The following is a 15,155-nucleotide window of genomic DNA, read 5'->3' as shown; positions in this document are numbered from 1 at the left end:
TCTGTGTACTCTCTGCAGCTGCCCCTTCGTAGTATGAATGGGGAAGGTGTATACATAGCATTTGATGAATAGGGGCTCAGTCCTCCTTTCCTCTGGACAGAACCCAGCTTGTATGAAGTTGGTGATGTTCTAGAAAGGAAGGGAGACAACAGCCTGCACAAAGAGGAGCAATGGCAGTCCACCCACTAGCCCAGCAGGTTGCTCTTATATATGTGACTACAACAGAGTGAACTGTCACAAGGCTGAAAAAAAACAAACAACCCCAAGCATCTGTAGGCAATGGACTACCCCAGAAAGTTAGAACTAAAGTGTGGTCCATCTGGTTCTAATCAATCACATATCCGCTGAAAAGCTGCTGGGAGTTGGAGGGATCTAGGGTTCATTCTGTGTTTGGAAGAACAACCCCAGAGAAGGGATTTCTAAAGACAGCACCATTGTCTGAGGAGCAGCAACATTTTGGAAAAGAAGGTACTGAGTCTGGGCACAGGCTGGGCTCTGCCTCCCTGTAAAGACTTTGGACTTTCTAGAGAGTAAAAAGACTTTGGGCACATGAAATATGGGGAACTTACAAGGAAATAGGCCTAAAAGTAAATTGATGGAGATAAAATAAATTCTGACACACCCTTCTAAAAGAATTGCTACCTTCTCTGGCTTCCTCCCCCACACCAGCCCCCCATTTCTGAGATTGTTAGGTCATCCTGGCCCTCTAGACTATAATCAGGTGACAATGGCCTGGGCTGTTACAACCCTAGTCAGGGATGAGATGATGGTGTGAAGGAGTAGGGCTGTGGCACAGAAGAGATCCCCATGAGCGGCTGTGTCTACGGCCCCAAATTGCTTTAATTCAGGCCCTGCTGGTGCCCACCTCTCCAGAGAGAGATGGAGCTTTACAGGGTGTCCTTTATGCAGGGTGGGATGGAGATGTACAGAGCCTTGATGACAGCAGATTGTTATACGTGACTGTCAGACATTATTTTTCTCATGTTTATTGTTTTTGTGTTAGGGAGCTTTTGGCAGGACCCCTCTTTATCGTGCTGCTTTTGGTGGGCACATGGCTGCAGTGGAGATGCTTCTTCAATATGGAGCAGACCCCAGGCTTTATGCTGATGATGGCAACACGCCTGAACAGGTAGAAGCAATTCGTTCTGTTTCCCTTTGCATTACAATAATATTCTTTCTTGTTTTTGGTCTATTATATTGTGTTCTCTGTTGCTCTGTGAATGACTCTCACGAACAAGAGTGGATATTGTCTGACTATACAGGGAGAACAGTGGCACTAACTCTACCCAAAGTGCTATAAACTGTGGGGAAGTAAACCTGAAAACAGAGGGGGGAAAACATCCTTTTTTCCTCTAAACTTAGCTCTAGTGATCTCAGGTGTTACTTGTAGCAAGAACAGGTAAAGCATTTTCACCAAAGCAAGTGACTTTGTGTTGAGTAGAGTGTCTATTTAATTTCAATTTAAATATTGTTTAATTTCTTTGAGTGATTGTGCACACAGATTCCACTCTTGGTGCACATCTGCTCTGTGCACATGTGATCGTATTGTTTTGAATAGCTGTGTCCACTGGGGACTCCCCTGCATACTGGGAGCCCTCACAACCACCATAGATGAGGGTATAAAAAGCAGGGCAGTCTGAATGGCTTTTCAGTTTCTTCTTACACCCATGTCTGCAACATGGAGCCCTGTGGTATCTGCAACCTCCATATTGCAAGAGATTATTTAGCTATTGTTTTCCGATTCCCTATTTATAGTTGTTCATTACTTAGCGTACCTGTCCTCTGTTTAAAAAAAGTAATAATTCCCTGTGGAAACAGTGTGTTGATAGGATTTCTATCCCCACACTCCCCATACCAGCCTCTGTACATGGTTAGATAGCCCCCACTCATACATAAAACCATAATCTCTGAAGACAAGGCTCCAGAATCCAAGATCTCTTCCACCTGCAACTCAGCAAAGCCCATGATTGACGCTCAGTGCTTCCTGTGCTTAGGCAAAAGGCATATCATAGAATCATAGAAGATTAGCATGGGAAGGGACCTCAGGATGTCATTTAGTCCAACCCCCTGCTCAAAGCAGAGCCAACCCCAACTAAATCATCCCAGCCAGGGCTTTGTCAAGCCGCAACTTAAAAACCTCTAAGGATGGAGATTCCACCACCTCCCTAGGTAACCCATTCCAGTGCTTCACCACCCTCCTAGTGAAAAACTATTTTCTAATATCGAATGTAGACTTCCCACACTGCAATTTGATACCATTACTCCTTGTTCTGTCATCTCCTACCACTGAGAACAGCCTAGTTCCATCCTCCCTGGAACCCCCTTTCAGGTAGTTAACGGCTGCTATCAAATTCCCCCTCATTCTTTTCTTCTGCATACTAAACAAGTCCAGTTCCCTTAGTCTCTTCTCGTAAGTCATATGCTCCATCCCCCTAATAATTTCTGTTGCCCTCCACTGGACTCTCTCCAATTTGTCCACATCCTTTTTGTAGAGGGGGCCAAAAACTGGACACAATACTCCAAATGTGGCTTCACCCGTGCCTAATAGAGGGGAATAATCACTTCCCTCGATCTGCTAGCAATGTTCCTACTAATCCAGCCCAATACGCCATTAGGCTTCTTGGCAGCAAGGGCACACTGTTGACTCATATCCAGGTTCTTGTCCACTGTAACCCCCAGGTCCTTTTCTGCAGAACTGCTGCCTAGCCAGTTGGTCCCCAGTCTGTAGCAGTGCATGGGATTCTTCCGTCCTAGGTGCTGGACTCTGCACTTGTCCTTGTTGAACCTCATCAGAATTTTTTTGGCCCAATCCTCCAATTTGTCTAGGTCACTCTGTAGCCTATCCCTACCCTCCAGGTATCTACCACTCCCTCCCCCAGCTTAGTGTCATCTGCAAACTTCTGAGGGTGCAATCCACCCCATGCACCAGATCATTAATGAAGATGTTGAACAAAACTGACCCCAGCACCAACCCCTGGGGCACTCCACTTTTTACTGGCTGCCAACTAGACATAGAGCCGTTGATCACTACCTGTTGAGCCCAATGATCTAGACAGCTTTCTATCTATCTTATAGTCCATTCATCCAACCCATACTTCTTTAACTTGCTGATAAGAATACTGTGGAAGACCATATCAAAAGCTTTGCTAAAGTCAATGTATATCACATCTACTGCTTTCCCCACATCCACAGAGCCAGTCCTCTCATCATAGAAGGCAATCAGGTTGGTCAGGCATGACTTGCCTTTGGTGAATCCATGCTGGCTGTTCCTGATCACCTTCCTCTCTTTCAAGAGCCTCAAAATGGATTCCTTGAGCAGCTGCTCCATGATTTTTCCGGGGACTGAAGTGAGGCTGACTGATCTGTAGTTCCCCTGATCCTCTTTCTTCCCTTTTTTGAAGATGGGCACTATATTGCCTTTTTCGAATCATAGAATCATAGAATATTAGAGTTGGAAGGGACCTCAGGAGGTCATCTAGTCCAATCCCCTGCTCAAAGCAGGACTAACCTCAGCTATATCATCCCAACCAGGGCTTTGTCAAGCCTCACCTTAAAAACCTCTAAGGATGGAGATTCCACCACCTCCCTAGGTAACCCATTCCAGTGCTTCACCACCCTCCTAGTAAAAAACTTTTTCCTAATGTCCAACTTAGACCTCCCGCCCTGCAACTTGAGACCGTTGCTCCTTGTTCGGTCATCTGCCACCACCGAGAACAGCCTAGCCCCATCCTCCCTGGAACCCCCTTTCAGGTAGTTAAAGGCCGCTATCAAATCCCCCCTCACTCTTCTCTTTTGCAGACTAAACAAGCCCAGTTCCCTCAGCCTCTCCTCATAAGTCCTGTGCTCCAGCCCCCTAATCATTTTTGTTGCCCTCCGCTGGACTCTCTCCAACTTGTCCACGTCCTTTTTGTAGTGGGGGGCCCAAAACTGGACACAATATTCTAAATGCGGCCTCACCAATGCCGAATAGAGGGGAATAATCACTTCCCGTGACCTGCTGGCAATGCCCCTCCTAATGCAGCCCAATATGCCATTAGCCTTCTTGACAACCAGGGCACACTGCTGACTCATATCCAGCTTTTTATCCACCGTTACCCCCAGGTCCTTTTCTGCAGAGCTGCTGCCCAGCTCGTCGGTCCCCAGTCTATAGCTGTGCATGGGATTCTTCCTTCCTAAGTGGAGGACTCTGCACTTGTCCTTGTTGAACCTCATTAGATTTCTTTTGGCCCAATCCTCCAGTTTGTTTAGGTCACTCTGTATCCTATCCCTACCCTCCAGGGTATCTACCACTCCCCCCAGCTTAGTGTCATCCGCAAACTTGCTGAGGGTGCTATCTACCCCATCCTCCAGATCATTAATAAAGATGTTGAACAAAACCGGCCCCAGGACTGACCCCTGGGGCACTCCGCTTGTGACCGGTTGCCAGCTAGACATGGAGCCATTGATCACTACTCGTTGAGCCCTATGCTCTAGCCAGTTCTCTATCCATTTTATAGACCATTCATCCAACCCATACTTCTTTAACTTGCTGATAAGAATACTGTGTGAGACAGTATCAAAAGCTTTGCTAAAGTCAAGGTATATCACATCCACGGCCTTCCCTACATCCACAGAGCCAGTCACCTCATCATAGAAAGCAATCAGGTTGGTCAGGCATGACTTTCCCTTAGTGAATCCATGTTGACTGTTCCTGATCACCTTCCTCTCCTCCAAGTGCCTTAAAATGGATTCCTTAAGGACCTGCTCCATGATTTTTCCAGGGATTGATTGAGGTTGACCGGTCTGTAGTTCCCTGGATCCTCTTTCCTCCCTTTTTTGAAGATGGGCACTATATTTGCTTTTTTCCAGTCGTCAGGGACCTCCCCTGTTCCCACGAGCTTTCAAAGATAATAGCCAACGGCTCTGAAATCACCTCAGCCAACTCCCTCAGCACCCTCGGGTGCATTGCATCCGGCCCCATGGACTTGTGTATGTCCAGCCTTTCTAAATAGTCCTGAACCTGTTCTTTCACCACTGAGGGCTGCTCACCTCCTTCCCATTCTGTGCTCCCCAGAGAAATAGTCTGGGAGCTTACCTTGTCTGTGAAGACAGAGGCAAAAAAGTATTGAGTACTTCAGCTTTTTCCACATCATCTGTCACTAGGTTGTCTCCCCCATTCTGTAAGGGGCCCATCCTTTCCCTGACCACCTTTTTGTTGCTAACATACCTGTAGAAACTCTTCTTGTTACCCTTTACGTCCCTTGTTAGCTGTATCTCCAATTGTGCTTTGGCCTTCCTGATTTCACTTATAGAATCATAGAATCGATTTCACTCCTGCATGCTCAAGCAGTATTTTTATACTCCTCCCTAATCATCTGACCAAGGGTCCTTGTCTTTAAGCTTCCTTTTTTTGTTTATGCTCACCGAAGACTTTGTTGTTAAGCTAAGTTGGTCACTTGCCATATTTGCTATTCTTTCTGCACATCGGGATGGTTTGTTCCTGCAATCTCAGTAAGGTTTCTTTAAAATAGAACCAACTCTCTTGGACTCCTTTCCCCCTCATATTAGCCTGTGCACTATTCAACATAAAAATTTCAAAGTACATACTTTAATTCAGAGAGGTAAGACTGAAGTTACATCATCTGGTGGCTTTGATGCAAGTGTTGTCTGATCCAGGCAAGCTGGCCAAGAAACGTCTCCATCAGTCAGTCTCATTCCATCAGTGCTCCTGTGAGCTGTAATACTATCCCAAACACCAGAGATGTTCACAAACTCTATTTCTCTTCTGCTTGTACTGCAACCCAACACCGAGGCTCCAAGGCATCCAGCACCAAGTGAGATGTAGATCTCCCTCATCCACTGGAAGATGGAGTTCCTATCCTAAGCCCTATACAAGTGCGCAGGCAAATCTGGCACTGTCAGTTGCTGTCCAAAGCATGCACTGCGCTGCACCTCGTACTGCTCATGCTACTTACCCTGTGCTATTACCATGCACACCAGTATAAAAAAGACCCGTTGCAGACCACCCTGTCGCTGAGGAAACTGACCCAAAGCTTGTCAACATAGAACACCATGGTGCTGAAGGCATCAGGAAAACAGAGTGCTTTAATGATATCGATGGGGTCATCATACCCATATACTTCTCTGCGCTGGCAGTAAGAGCAGTACTGGAATTCCCAACATTAGATGCTTAGGGAGGCAACGGAGAGACCAGGTCCATCTCATATTCCAACAGCACTGGCTATAGACTTGACTGTGCAGGACTCCTCAGAAAACCGTGCCCCTCTAATGGAAGGGGATTTTGCCTTCTCCGTATATTTTGAAGACCATAGCAGACTATTATGTTTTGGCAGTAACCTGTATTCTACATGGGATGTTGAAAGACGATCTAGGGAGGAATCCACAAGAGGAACCTGCAGATCAGCAAGCTCTTCTTCAGAGCCCTGAGCTTGTATGTGCCCTGCTTCTCCTCAGTAGCCCTAGCAGCTATGGACATTGGGGGCGGGGGACTCTTGGGGGAGAATCCATGCATCAAAAATCCAGGTGCTCAGATGATCTACAATCCAAGATCCCCTTCATTGGTGCACCTCACGCAATCAGCCATGGTACCAACATCCCAACTGCCATAGTGGAGGAAGAGTAAGAGGTCGGGGGAAGAGCTGCCCCCAGAGCACCAGCAAACACTGTCCATATACTTTTTATCCTTGGATAAAGGAACCAACCCTCTGTGAGTTCCCTTATCAGGTGAACACAAGGTCTTCAGTGTTTTATGAGATGGCTGGTGGATGATTGCTACATTCCCCTCAAAATCATCCAGGAGAGGTAGCACAAGTTGGTATACATTCTCCAGACCTGCCAGTTGGGCAGAATAACCCTGACCATTTATGAAGGGCTCCTAGAACTTGCCAAGATCATCTGACAAACCCTTCATCTATACCAGTCATCTCTGAGTGTGCAGATAGAAAGTATGATGTACTGGCAAAGAGATTTGAATACTTTTTCTGACAACCTACTTGGGAATCTTCAATCATCAAAATCACCCAGGAGCAATCGAAACAACAGATCAGAATGATCCTGAGAGAAAAGGATCCGAACCTTTTTGGACACAAAATATAATCATCAGTGAGTTAGTTGCCACCTGTCAGGTGCTCCTCGATAAATATGATTTTTTCATATGGGACCAATTCTATTCAATGATGGACAAGCTTTCCAACAAGTATCAGGAGGATCTAAAATCCATCTTGATAGAAAGACATCTTGCCACCAGAACAGTGCTCCAGGCAGCACTGGACATGTCAGACAGTGGCAGAACTATGCTTTCTACAGTCACAATGAGATGCTTCTCCTGTCTACAGATATGAGGCATTTCTTGCAAGGTCCAAGCAACCATTGAAAATCTTCCATTTCAAAGAAATCCTTTTAGAATGCTCCTGCAAAGATACTTTTCCTAACTCGTCACTTTGACTGCATTGCCTCTTTCTTTGCATCTCTTCACTGGCTCCCTCCTCTTTATTTTATATAGATCATAAGCTACTTCTGTTCACATTCAAAGCCCTTCCTAACCTATACCTACCCCTCCTATCGTAGAATCATAAAATTATAGAATTGTAGGGCTGGAAGGGACCTTGAAGTCATCCAGTTCAACCCCTTGCACTAAAGCAGGACCAAAGAAATCTAGACCATCCCTGACAGGTGTTTTGTCCCAACTGTTTTTAAAAACCTACAGTGGTGGGGATTCCACAACCTTCCTTGGAAGCCTATTCCAAACTATATTCCTTATAGTAAGAGGTTTTTTCCCTAATATCTAACCTAAATCTCCCTTGCTGCAAATTAAGCCCATTACTTCTTCAGTAGATATGGAGAACAATTGATCATTGTCCTCTTTTTATAACAGCCCTTAACATATTTGAAGACTGTTTTCAGATTCCCTCTCAGTCTTCTTTTCTCAAGACTATACATACCCAGTTTTTAAACCTTTCTTCATAGATCAGATTTTCTAAACCTTTTCTCATTTTTGTTGCTCTCCTCTGGACTGACTCCAATTTGTCCACATTTTTCCTAAAATGTGGCATCCAACACTGGACACAATTCTCCAGCTGAGGCTTCTCCAGTGCTAAGTAGAGCAGGACAGTTACCTCGTATTTACATATGATGCTCTTGTTAATACACTTAGAATTGGTCTGAAATTAACAAGATGAAATTCAATAAAAACAAGTGCAAAGAAAAAATTAATGCAGAACTACAAAATGGGGAATAATTGGCTAAATGGTAATACTGCTGAAAAGGATCTGGGGGTTATAATGGATTACAAATTGACTACAAGTCAGTGATGTGATGGAGTTGTGAAAAAGGCTAATATCATTCTATGTGTCAAGGTGGTTTTGAGTTCTAATCCTGTGTTCCAAAATAACACCAGGTTGGTGTCATCTACAAATTTTGTAAACATAGTCTCCATTCCATCATCTACTCGTTAATTCAAATATTGAATAGTGCCGGATCCATGACTGACCCCTGTAGGACCCCACTAGATAGTTCCTCTGAGTTTGACTGTGAACCATTGATAACTACTCTTTGAGTATGGTCTTTCAACCAGTCATGCATCCATCTTATTGTAATGTCATCTAGACAACATTTCCCTCATTGAAGGCATCTCTGATTCCATATAGAAAAGTTGACTCCCACCTCTGATCATCCCATGATGTCAGCCTCCATTATCCATTTGTTAAATTTTCAAATAAGCATCTTTGTGCTTTCTCCCATGCCACCCTTTCATGCTTGGAATAAGCTCCCCTGAAATATCTGTAAAACTAACTCATCTTCCTTCAAAATCCTCCTAAAAACTCTCTACTCTGCTGTCAGGTCTACAAAAAATTTGACAATAGGTAGACCACTGGTGTGCTGAGACCGCTATCTATCATGCTGACTAATATTGTCTCATTGTTTCCTTGTACTCCCCCACCTAGGGAGGTGGTGGAATCTCCATCTTTGGTACCTAGGGAGGTGGTGGAATCTCCATCTTTGGAGGTTTTTAAGCTGTGTCTTGACAAAGCCCTGGCTGGGATTATTTAGCTGAGGTTAATCCTGGTTAGTCCTGCTTTGAGCAGGGGATTGGACTAGATGACCTCCTGAGGTCCCTTCCAACTCTATGATTCTATGATCTATGATCTGTCTGTAGCTATCTGTTGTCTCTTGTCTTATACTTTAGATTATAAGTTCTTTTGGGCAGGAACTGCATTTTTGTTCTGTTTGTACAGTGCCTGACACAATTGGCTCCTGGTCCATGGCTGAGCTCCTAGGCACTATGATGATATTCAATAGTGACACCAGTGAGGCACTCCACTTGTTAAAAGATTTGAGGGCCACTTTCTGCTTACTAGAGCTATATATCGTAGTGCCCAGGCTTAAACAACATCATCAACAGAAGGCCTAGTTTTCATTTAGATACAGGCCACAGCAACAATTCCAATAACAACCTCTGGAATGGCCAAGGAAACAATTTTGATAGGACAGTGGAGAGCCCAAATGGACCACCTGTGGGTCCATCCTCCTCAGCAATTGCCTTTATTATTTCAAAGAAGCTTAGGTTGAGAGTACCTCAGACCATGGTGGTCCTTGAGGTCATGAACAATGATCATACTTGAGATCATACTGTTTCAGGCTGTTCCAACTCCCTCCCTGGCTCTCTTTGGGGGCCCTTCTCCTGAGACACTTCAACAAGAAGTTGACTCCCTCCTACAGATGGGAGAAGAGGAAGAAATTCCTCAAGACTTCAGAGGGAAAGTCTTCTACTCCCACTACTTCCTGATCCAAAAGAAGAAGGGTGGGTAGGGACCCATGTTAGACCTCTGACATCTCAGCATCTTCACCTGTTTCAAGTTTTGGATGGTCACTTTAGCCTCCATCATCCCCTTATTGGATCCTGTGGACTGGTTTTTGGCTCTTGACTTACAGGATGCTTTTATTTCCATATCTTGATGTTACCAGCACTGTCAGTACAGGCGCCTACCCTTAGGTCTGTCCATAGCCCCGAGGGTCTTTACCAAGGTCTTCACAGTGGTGGCAGAACACTGAAGAAGAAAAATGATTCAGGTGTACCTGGACTTGGATGTTTGGCTGATCAGAGGCTGTCCTCCACAATAGGTCAAAGACGCTCCAAAAGACCTGGTACCTCTTCACCACCGTGGGTCTCAAGGACAATTTTTCACTGACTCCAACACAAAGCATAGAATTCAAAGGAGCAGAGTTAGATTCCAAATCAGCAAGCACTTACTTTCCATAACAAAGAATTCAAAGGATGACAAACATCAGATAATAACTTAGAGGGTGGCTGGTAACACAATTGAAAATTTGTATGAAACTTCTGGAGCACATGTTGGCATGAACATGTAGCCTGGCATGATGCAGGACACACCTTTGTGTGCTACAAAGATGGTTGAGTTCAGCATATCAATCCAACTGAGACAGCATGGGCAAATGGATTACCCTTCCCAGGGAGATCCTATCATCATTAAACTGTTGGATGCAACTGGACCAGGTATACAAAGGAGTTCCACTCTCTGTATTCCTCCTTTCAAAGATCCTGATTGTAGATGCCTCCACCTAGGGGTGGGGAGCGTGCACCTATGTCAACTCCAGATCCAGGGGAAGGAATCACTTCTCAAGATTTCCCTTTACATCAGTGTGCTAGAGTTCCAAGCTATTTGATTGGCATGCAAAGCATTCCTACCTCTCTTTTGTGGTCTCACCATGCAAGTGCTTACAGACAACACCACAGTGATCCACTACATCAACTGGCAAGATTGGATGTGATAATTTTCCCTCCCCTGCCAAGAGGTTTTGAGCCTGTGGTTGTAGAGCGTTCAACATCAGGTGACCCTGGAATCTTTCCATCTTCCAGGCCTTCAGAACACCCAAATGGATCACCTCAGCAGAGATTTGAGAATCATGAGTAGTCCCTCAAGCCCTTGTTCCTCCAGGTAGTCATCCACGCAGATATTCTGTGGTTGGCTTGTTACAACATGCTACAAAAAGTGCCAGAGGAAATTGGAAGTGTAGGATCTATTCCAACTGCAATTTGTGAACAAAAGTCTGATGTTCAACTTCTTGAGAATAGTAGGAAAGAACAGCTAATTTGATACGGAAATCGTCTTCCCTACCTGAATGTCATCACTGTTCAGGCTTCTTCAGGAATTGGAAAACCAAATCAAGGCTGAAACAATCTTTTTATTTCAGAAGGTGTATAAAAGCTACAAAGAAGAAACAAAAGCATTTTGATGACAGGAGGGTAAAGTGCATGAAGAAGCTTGTATGCCCAATAATTCCTTCACATGAACTCATTTACTTCAGTAAATGTCTCTTTTTGGAGCCTTACTTGAAAAAATACATGGACTTGGCTACACTAAGAAAAATTGCAGAAAAGACTGGTGGATCGCTTAAGCTCAGGAGTTCTAGGCTTCAGTGTGCTACACCAATTGAGTGCCCGCACTAAGTTTGGCACCAATATGGTGATCCCTGGAAGCTCAGGGTCACCGGGTTGCTAAGGAGGGGTGAACTGGCCCTGGTTGGAAACAAAGCACAGTCCTAGTATCCTGTAGCCTCTACAGGACCACTAACACATGTATGCCCATTACAATGGACCAGCTCAATGAGCAGCAGGACTTTCCACACCTCACTCGCCCAGACAAAGACACCCCTTCTGTGACTCCTCTTTTATACACTGATACAGACAAGTTAGGTATTGCATCTCTGATGTGGTTAGTTACTACCCTTTACCCTTGTATCTGTTGGTGCTATCAAAACATCTCTATCAATCACCCTGACATCCTGACCTTATCTTTAGGAGGGATCATTGTGTCCTTGTATTATCTTCAGGGAGTGTGTTTACACTATAAGCTCGTATTGGGGTGTTCTTGTACTTTGTAGGGAAGGGTTGCAGACCAAGCTGGATGAGCAAGCATCTTAAACAGGTGATTATGAGAAAGCGGAAAGCCTACAGGAAATGGAAGATGGGAGGATTCAACAAGGAAAGCTACTTCTTGGAGGTCAGAAAGTGTATGGATAACTGCCAAAAAAAAAAAAAAACTGCCTCTCCCCCCTCCCCCCCCCCAAAAAAAAAAAAAAAAAAAAAAAAGTGTATGGAGAACTGCCAAAAGCCAAGCAGAGTTGAACCTTGCAAAGGGAATTAAATTTTAACTTATAAGTTCTATAGCCATATAAATAAGAAGAAAGCAAGGAAATAAGAAGTAGCACTGCTAAGCACTGAAGTTGGGGTGGAGATTCAAAATTATTTAGCCATGGCCCAACACCTAAACAAATACTTTGCTTCAGTTTTTAATGAGCTGATGAAGAACTTAGGTTTGGTGACAGGGTGGCTAATGGCAACAAGGATATGGAGGAAGAAACACATCCGAGGTGGAAGTCAAACTCAAACAGCTTAATGAGACTAAATCGAGAGAGTGTGGCGAATAATTTCCATCCAAGAATATTAAAGGAATTGGCGCATGAAGATACAAGCCCAATAACAAGGATTTTTAATGAATCTGTAAACTCGGGTGTTGTACCCTTTGACTGGAGAATTGCTAATATAGTTCCTATTTTTAAGAAAGTAAAAAAAAAAAAGTGATCCAGGAAACTACAGGTCTCATAGTTTGACCTCAGTTGTATGCAAGGTTTGGAACAAATTTTGAAAAAGAAAGTAGTTAGAGGTGAGTGAATAATAATCAGGATAAAATACAACATGGTTTTACAAATGGTAGATCATGCCAGACCAGCCTGATTTCCTTCTTCAAGAAGATAACATTTCTTTTTTAGACAAAGGAAATGCAATAGATCTAATCTACCTGGATTTCAGTAAGGCATTTGAGATAGTTCCACATCTCAATTTAATTATTAATTAAATTGGAGAAGATGAGGACTAATGTGAGACTTGAAAGGTAGATAAGGAACTGGTTAAAATGGTGACTACAATGGGTCATACTTAAAGGTGAACTGGCAGGCTGAAGGGAGGTTATTAGTGGAGTTCCTATGGGATAGATCTAGGGACTAATCTTATTTAACATTTTTATTACTGACCTTGGCACAAAAAGTGAGAATGTGCTATTAAAATTTGTGGATAACACGAAGTTGGGAGGGATAGCCGATATGGAAGAGGACTGGAATATCATACAAGAAGATCTGGATGACCTCGTAAACTGGAGTAATAGAAGTGGGATGAAATTTAATAGTACAAAGATCATGCATTTAGGGACTAAAAAGAAGAATTTTTGCTATAGCTGGGGACGTATCAGTTGGAAGCGACAAAGGAAGGGAAAGACCTAAGTGTATGGGTTGGTCACAGGATGACAATGAGCTGTCAATGTGATATGGCTGTGAAAAAGGCTAATACAGTCCTATGATGCATCAGGTGAGGTGTTTCCAGTAGAGAAAGGGAAGTGTTAGTACCATTATACAAGGCACTGGTTAGACTTCATCTGGAATATTGTGTGCAAGTCTGGTATCCCATGTTTAAGAAAGATGAATTCAAACTGGAACAGGCACAATAGAAGGGCTATTAGGATGATCTGAGGAATGGAAAACCTACCTTATGAGAGGAAACTCAAAGAGCTTAGCTTGTTTAGCCTAACAAAAGAAGGCTGAGGGGAGATATGATTGCTCTCTCTAAATACATCAGAGGGATAAATACCAGGGAAGGAAAGGAGTTATTTAAGTTAAGCGCCAATTTGGGCACAAGAACAAATGGATATAAATTGGCCATCAACAAGCTTACGTTTGAAATTAGACATAGATTTCTTGCCATAAGAGGAGTGAAGTTCTGGAACAGCCTTCTAAGGGAAGTAGTGGGGGCAAAAATCCTAATTGGCTTCAAGACTGAGCTTGATAAGTTTATGCAGGGGATGGTAAGATGGGACTGCCTATGATGGCATCTCGCCCATCAGTGACTGCCAGTAGCAAAAATACCAAACTGGAGATGGGACACTAGATAGGGAGGACTCTGAGTTACTAAAGAGAATTCTTTCTCGGGTATATGCCTGGTGGATCTTGCCCACATGCTCAGGGACTAACTGATCACCATATTTGGGGTCGAGAAGGAATTTTCTTCCCTTTGGGTTTTTTTGCCTTCCTATGCAGCATGGGGTAAAGGTCACTTGCAGGTTTAAACTACTGTAAATGGTGAATTCTCTGTAACTTGAAGTCTTTACACCATATGTGACATTCCCCCTAGTGCAAACTGGACTGGTGAATTGCTGTGTAACCCCAGTCCTCCACTCCTGGAGCCCATCTTACTCTTCTCTGCTTTGAGAACCCCCACTCCTGGGCAGTTCATGCACAGCCTTCAGCATATAAGTGGCTTTTAACCAAGTGAGTAAGTGCTTCTAGCCAGCCATTCTTTGCATTATACAACAGAATGACCTCAGCCATATCCCCAGTCCCAGATGTAACCCTAGGAACTTCTGTCTTACAATGTTCAGTGCTGCCCAACAATGTAAACTCATATAAATTCATCAGTTTAACAAAGAAATTGATATGCATCAGCTTTGTTAATCCCAGTGAAGTCTCCCATACACTTCAAACCCAAAACATTGCTTTAGATAAAACAAACAAATTAATTAACTACAGAAGGATTTTAAGCAGTTATAAGTCAAAAATAGCAAGTCAGATTTGGTCAAGCGGAAACAAAAGCAAAATGCATTATAAACTAAGCTTAACACTTCCAGCGACCTTACAAACTTAGGTGTTTTTCCCCACAGGCTGGCTGGTTTCCCTTCAGCCAGGCTCTCCCCTTTGGTCAGCATTTCAGTTGCTTGGTGGTATTTGTAGATAGAAGTGGAAGAGAGAGAGAGCATGGCAAATGTCTCCCTTTATTATAATGTTCCTTCTCCCCTCTGTGGCTTTGCCCCCCCTCTCAGGATCAGGTGACAAATAATGTTCTTACATGAACTCATCCATGTCCTGAGATAGTGAGCATTACCTCATTGTGGTTCCAAGCTGACCAAGGGAATGGGGAGACCAATTAGTTCTTCGTTGATGCCTAGGCCAGTTCTTTGTTCCTGGAAAGCTGAGCTGGGTTTGTCCTATTCAAGCCTTGACAAGGTGTGAACTGTCCCTCTGCTCCTGGAGAGTTTTGCCTGGATGTGTTTCAAGCCATGAGGCTACATCTTTGGAAATATTTCATAGTG

General features: G+C 43.8%; 1 protein-coding gene across 1 annotated transcript in view; it reads left to right on the top strand.

Moving 5' to 3' along the window:
* The window catches only part of IQANK1 (IQ motif and ankyrin repeat containing 1), a 108,853-nt gene that overhangs the window by 47,822 nt on the left and 45,876 nt on the right, over positions 1 to 15,155 (top strand). Inside the window, exon 6 of the mRNA XM_067560060.1 lies at positions 1,004 to 1,129. Within this exon, the coding sequence (XP_067416161.1) occupies positions 1,004 to 1,129 (126 nt within the window). The remainder of the gene's footprint in view (positions 1 to 1,003; positions 1,130 to 15,155) is intronic.

This window comes from Emydura macquarii, unplaced genomic scaffold (assembly GCF_026122565.2).
Source record: "Emydura macquarii macquarii isolate MOO-44397 ecotype Brisbane River unplaced genomic scaffold, CSIRO-AGI_Emac_v2 contig_2246, whole genome shotgun sequence".
Taxonomy (NCBI): Eukaryota; Metazoa; Chordata; order Testudines; family Chelidae; genus Emydura; species Emydura macquarii.
This window is presented reverse-complemented; position numbering and strand designations above follow the sequence as displayed.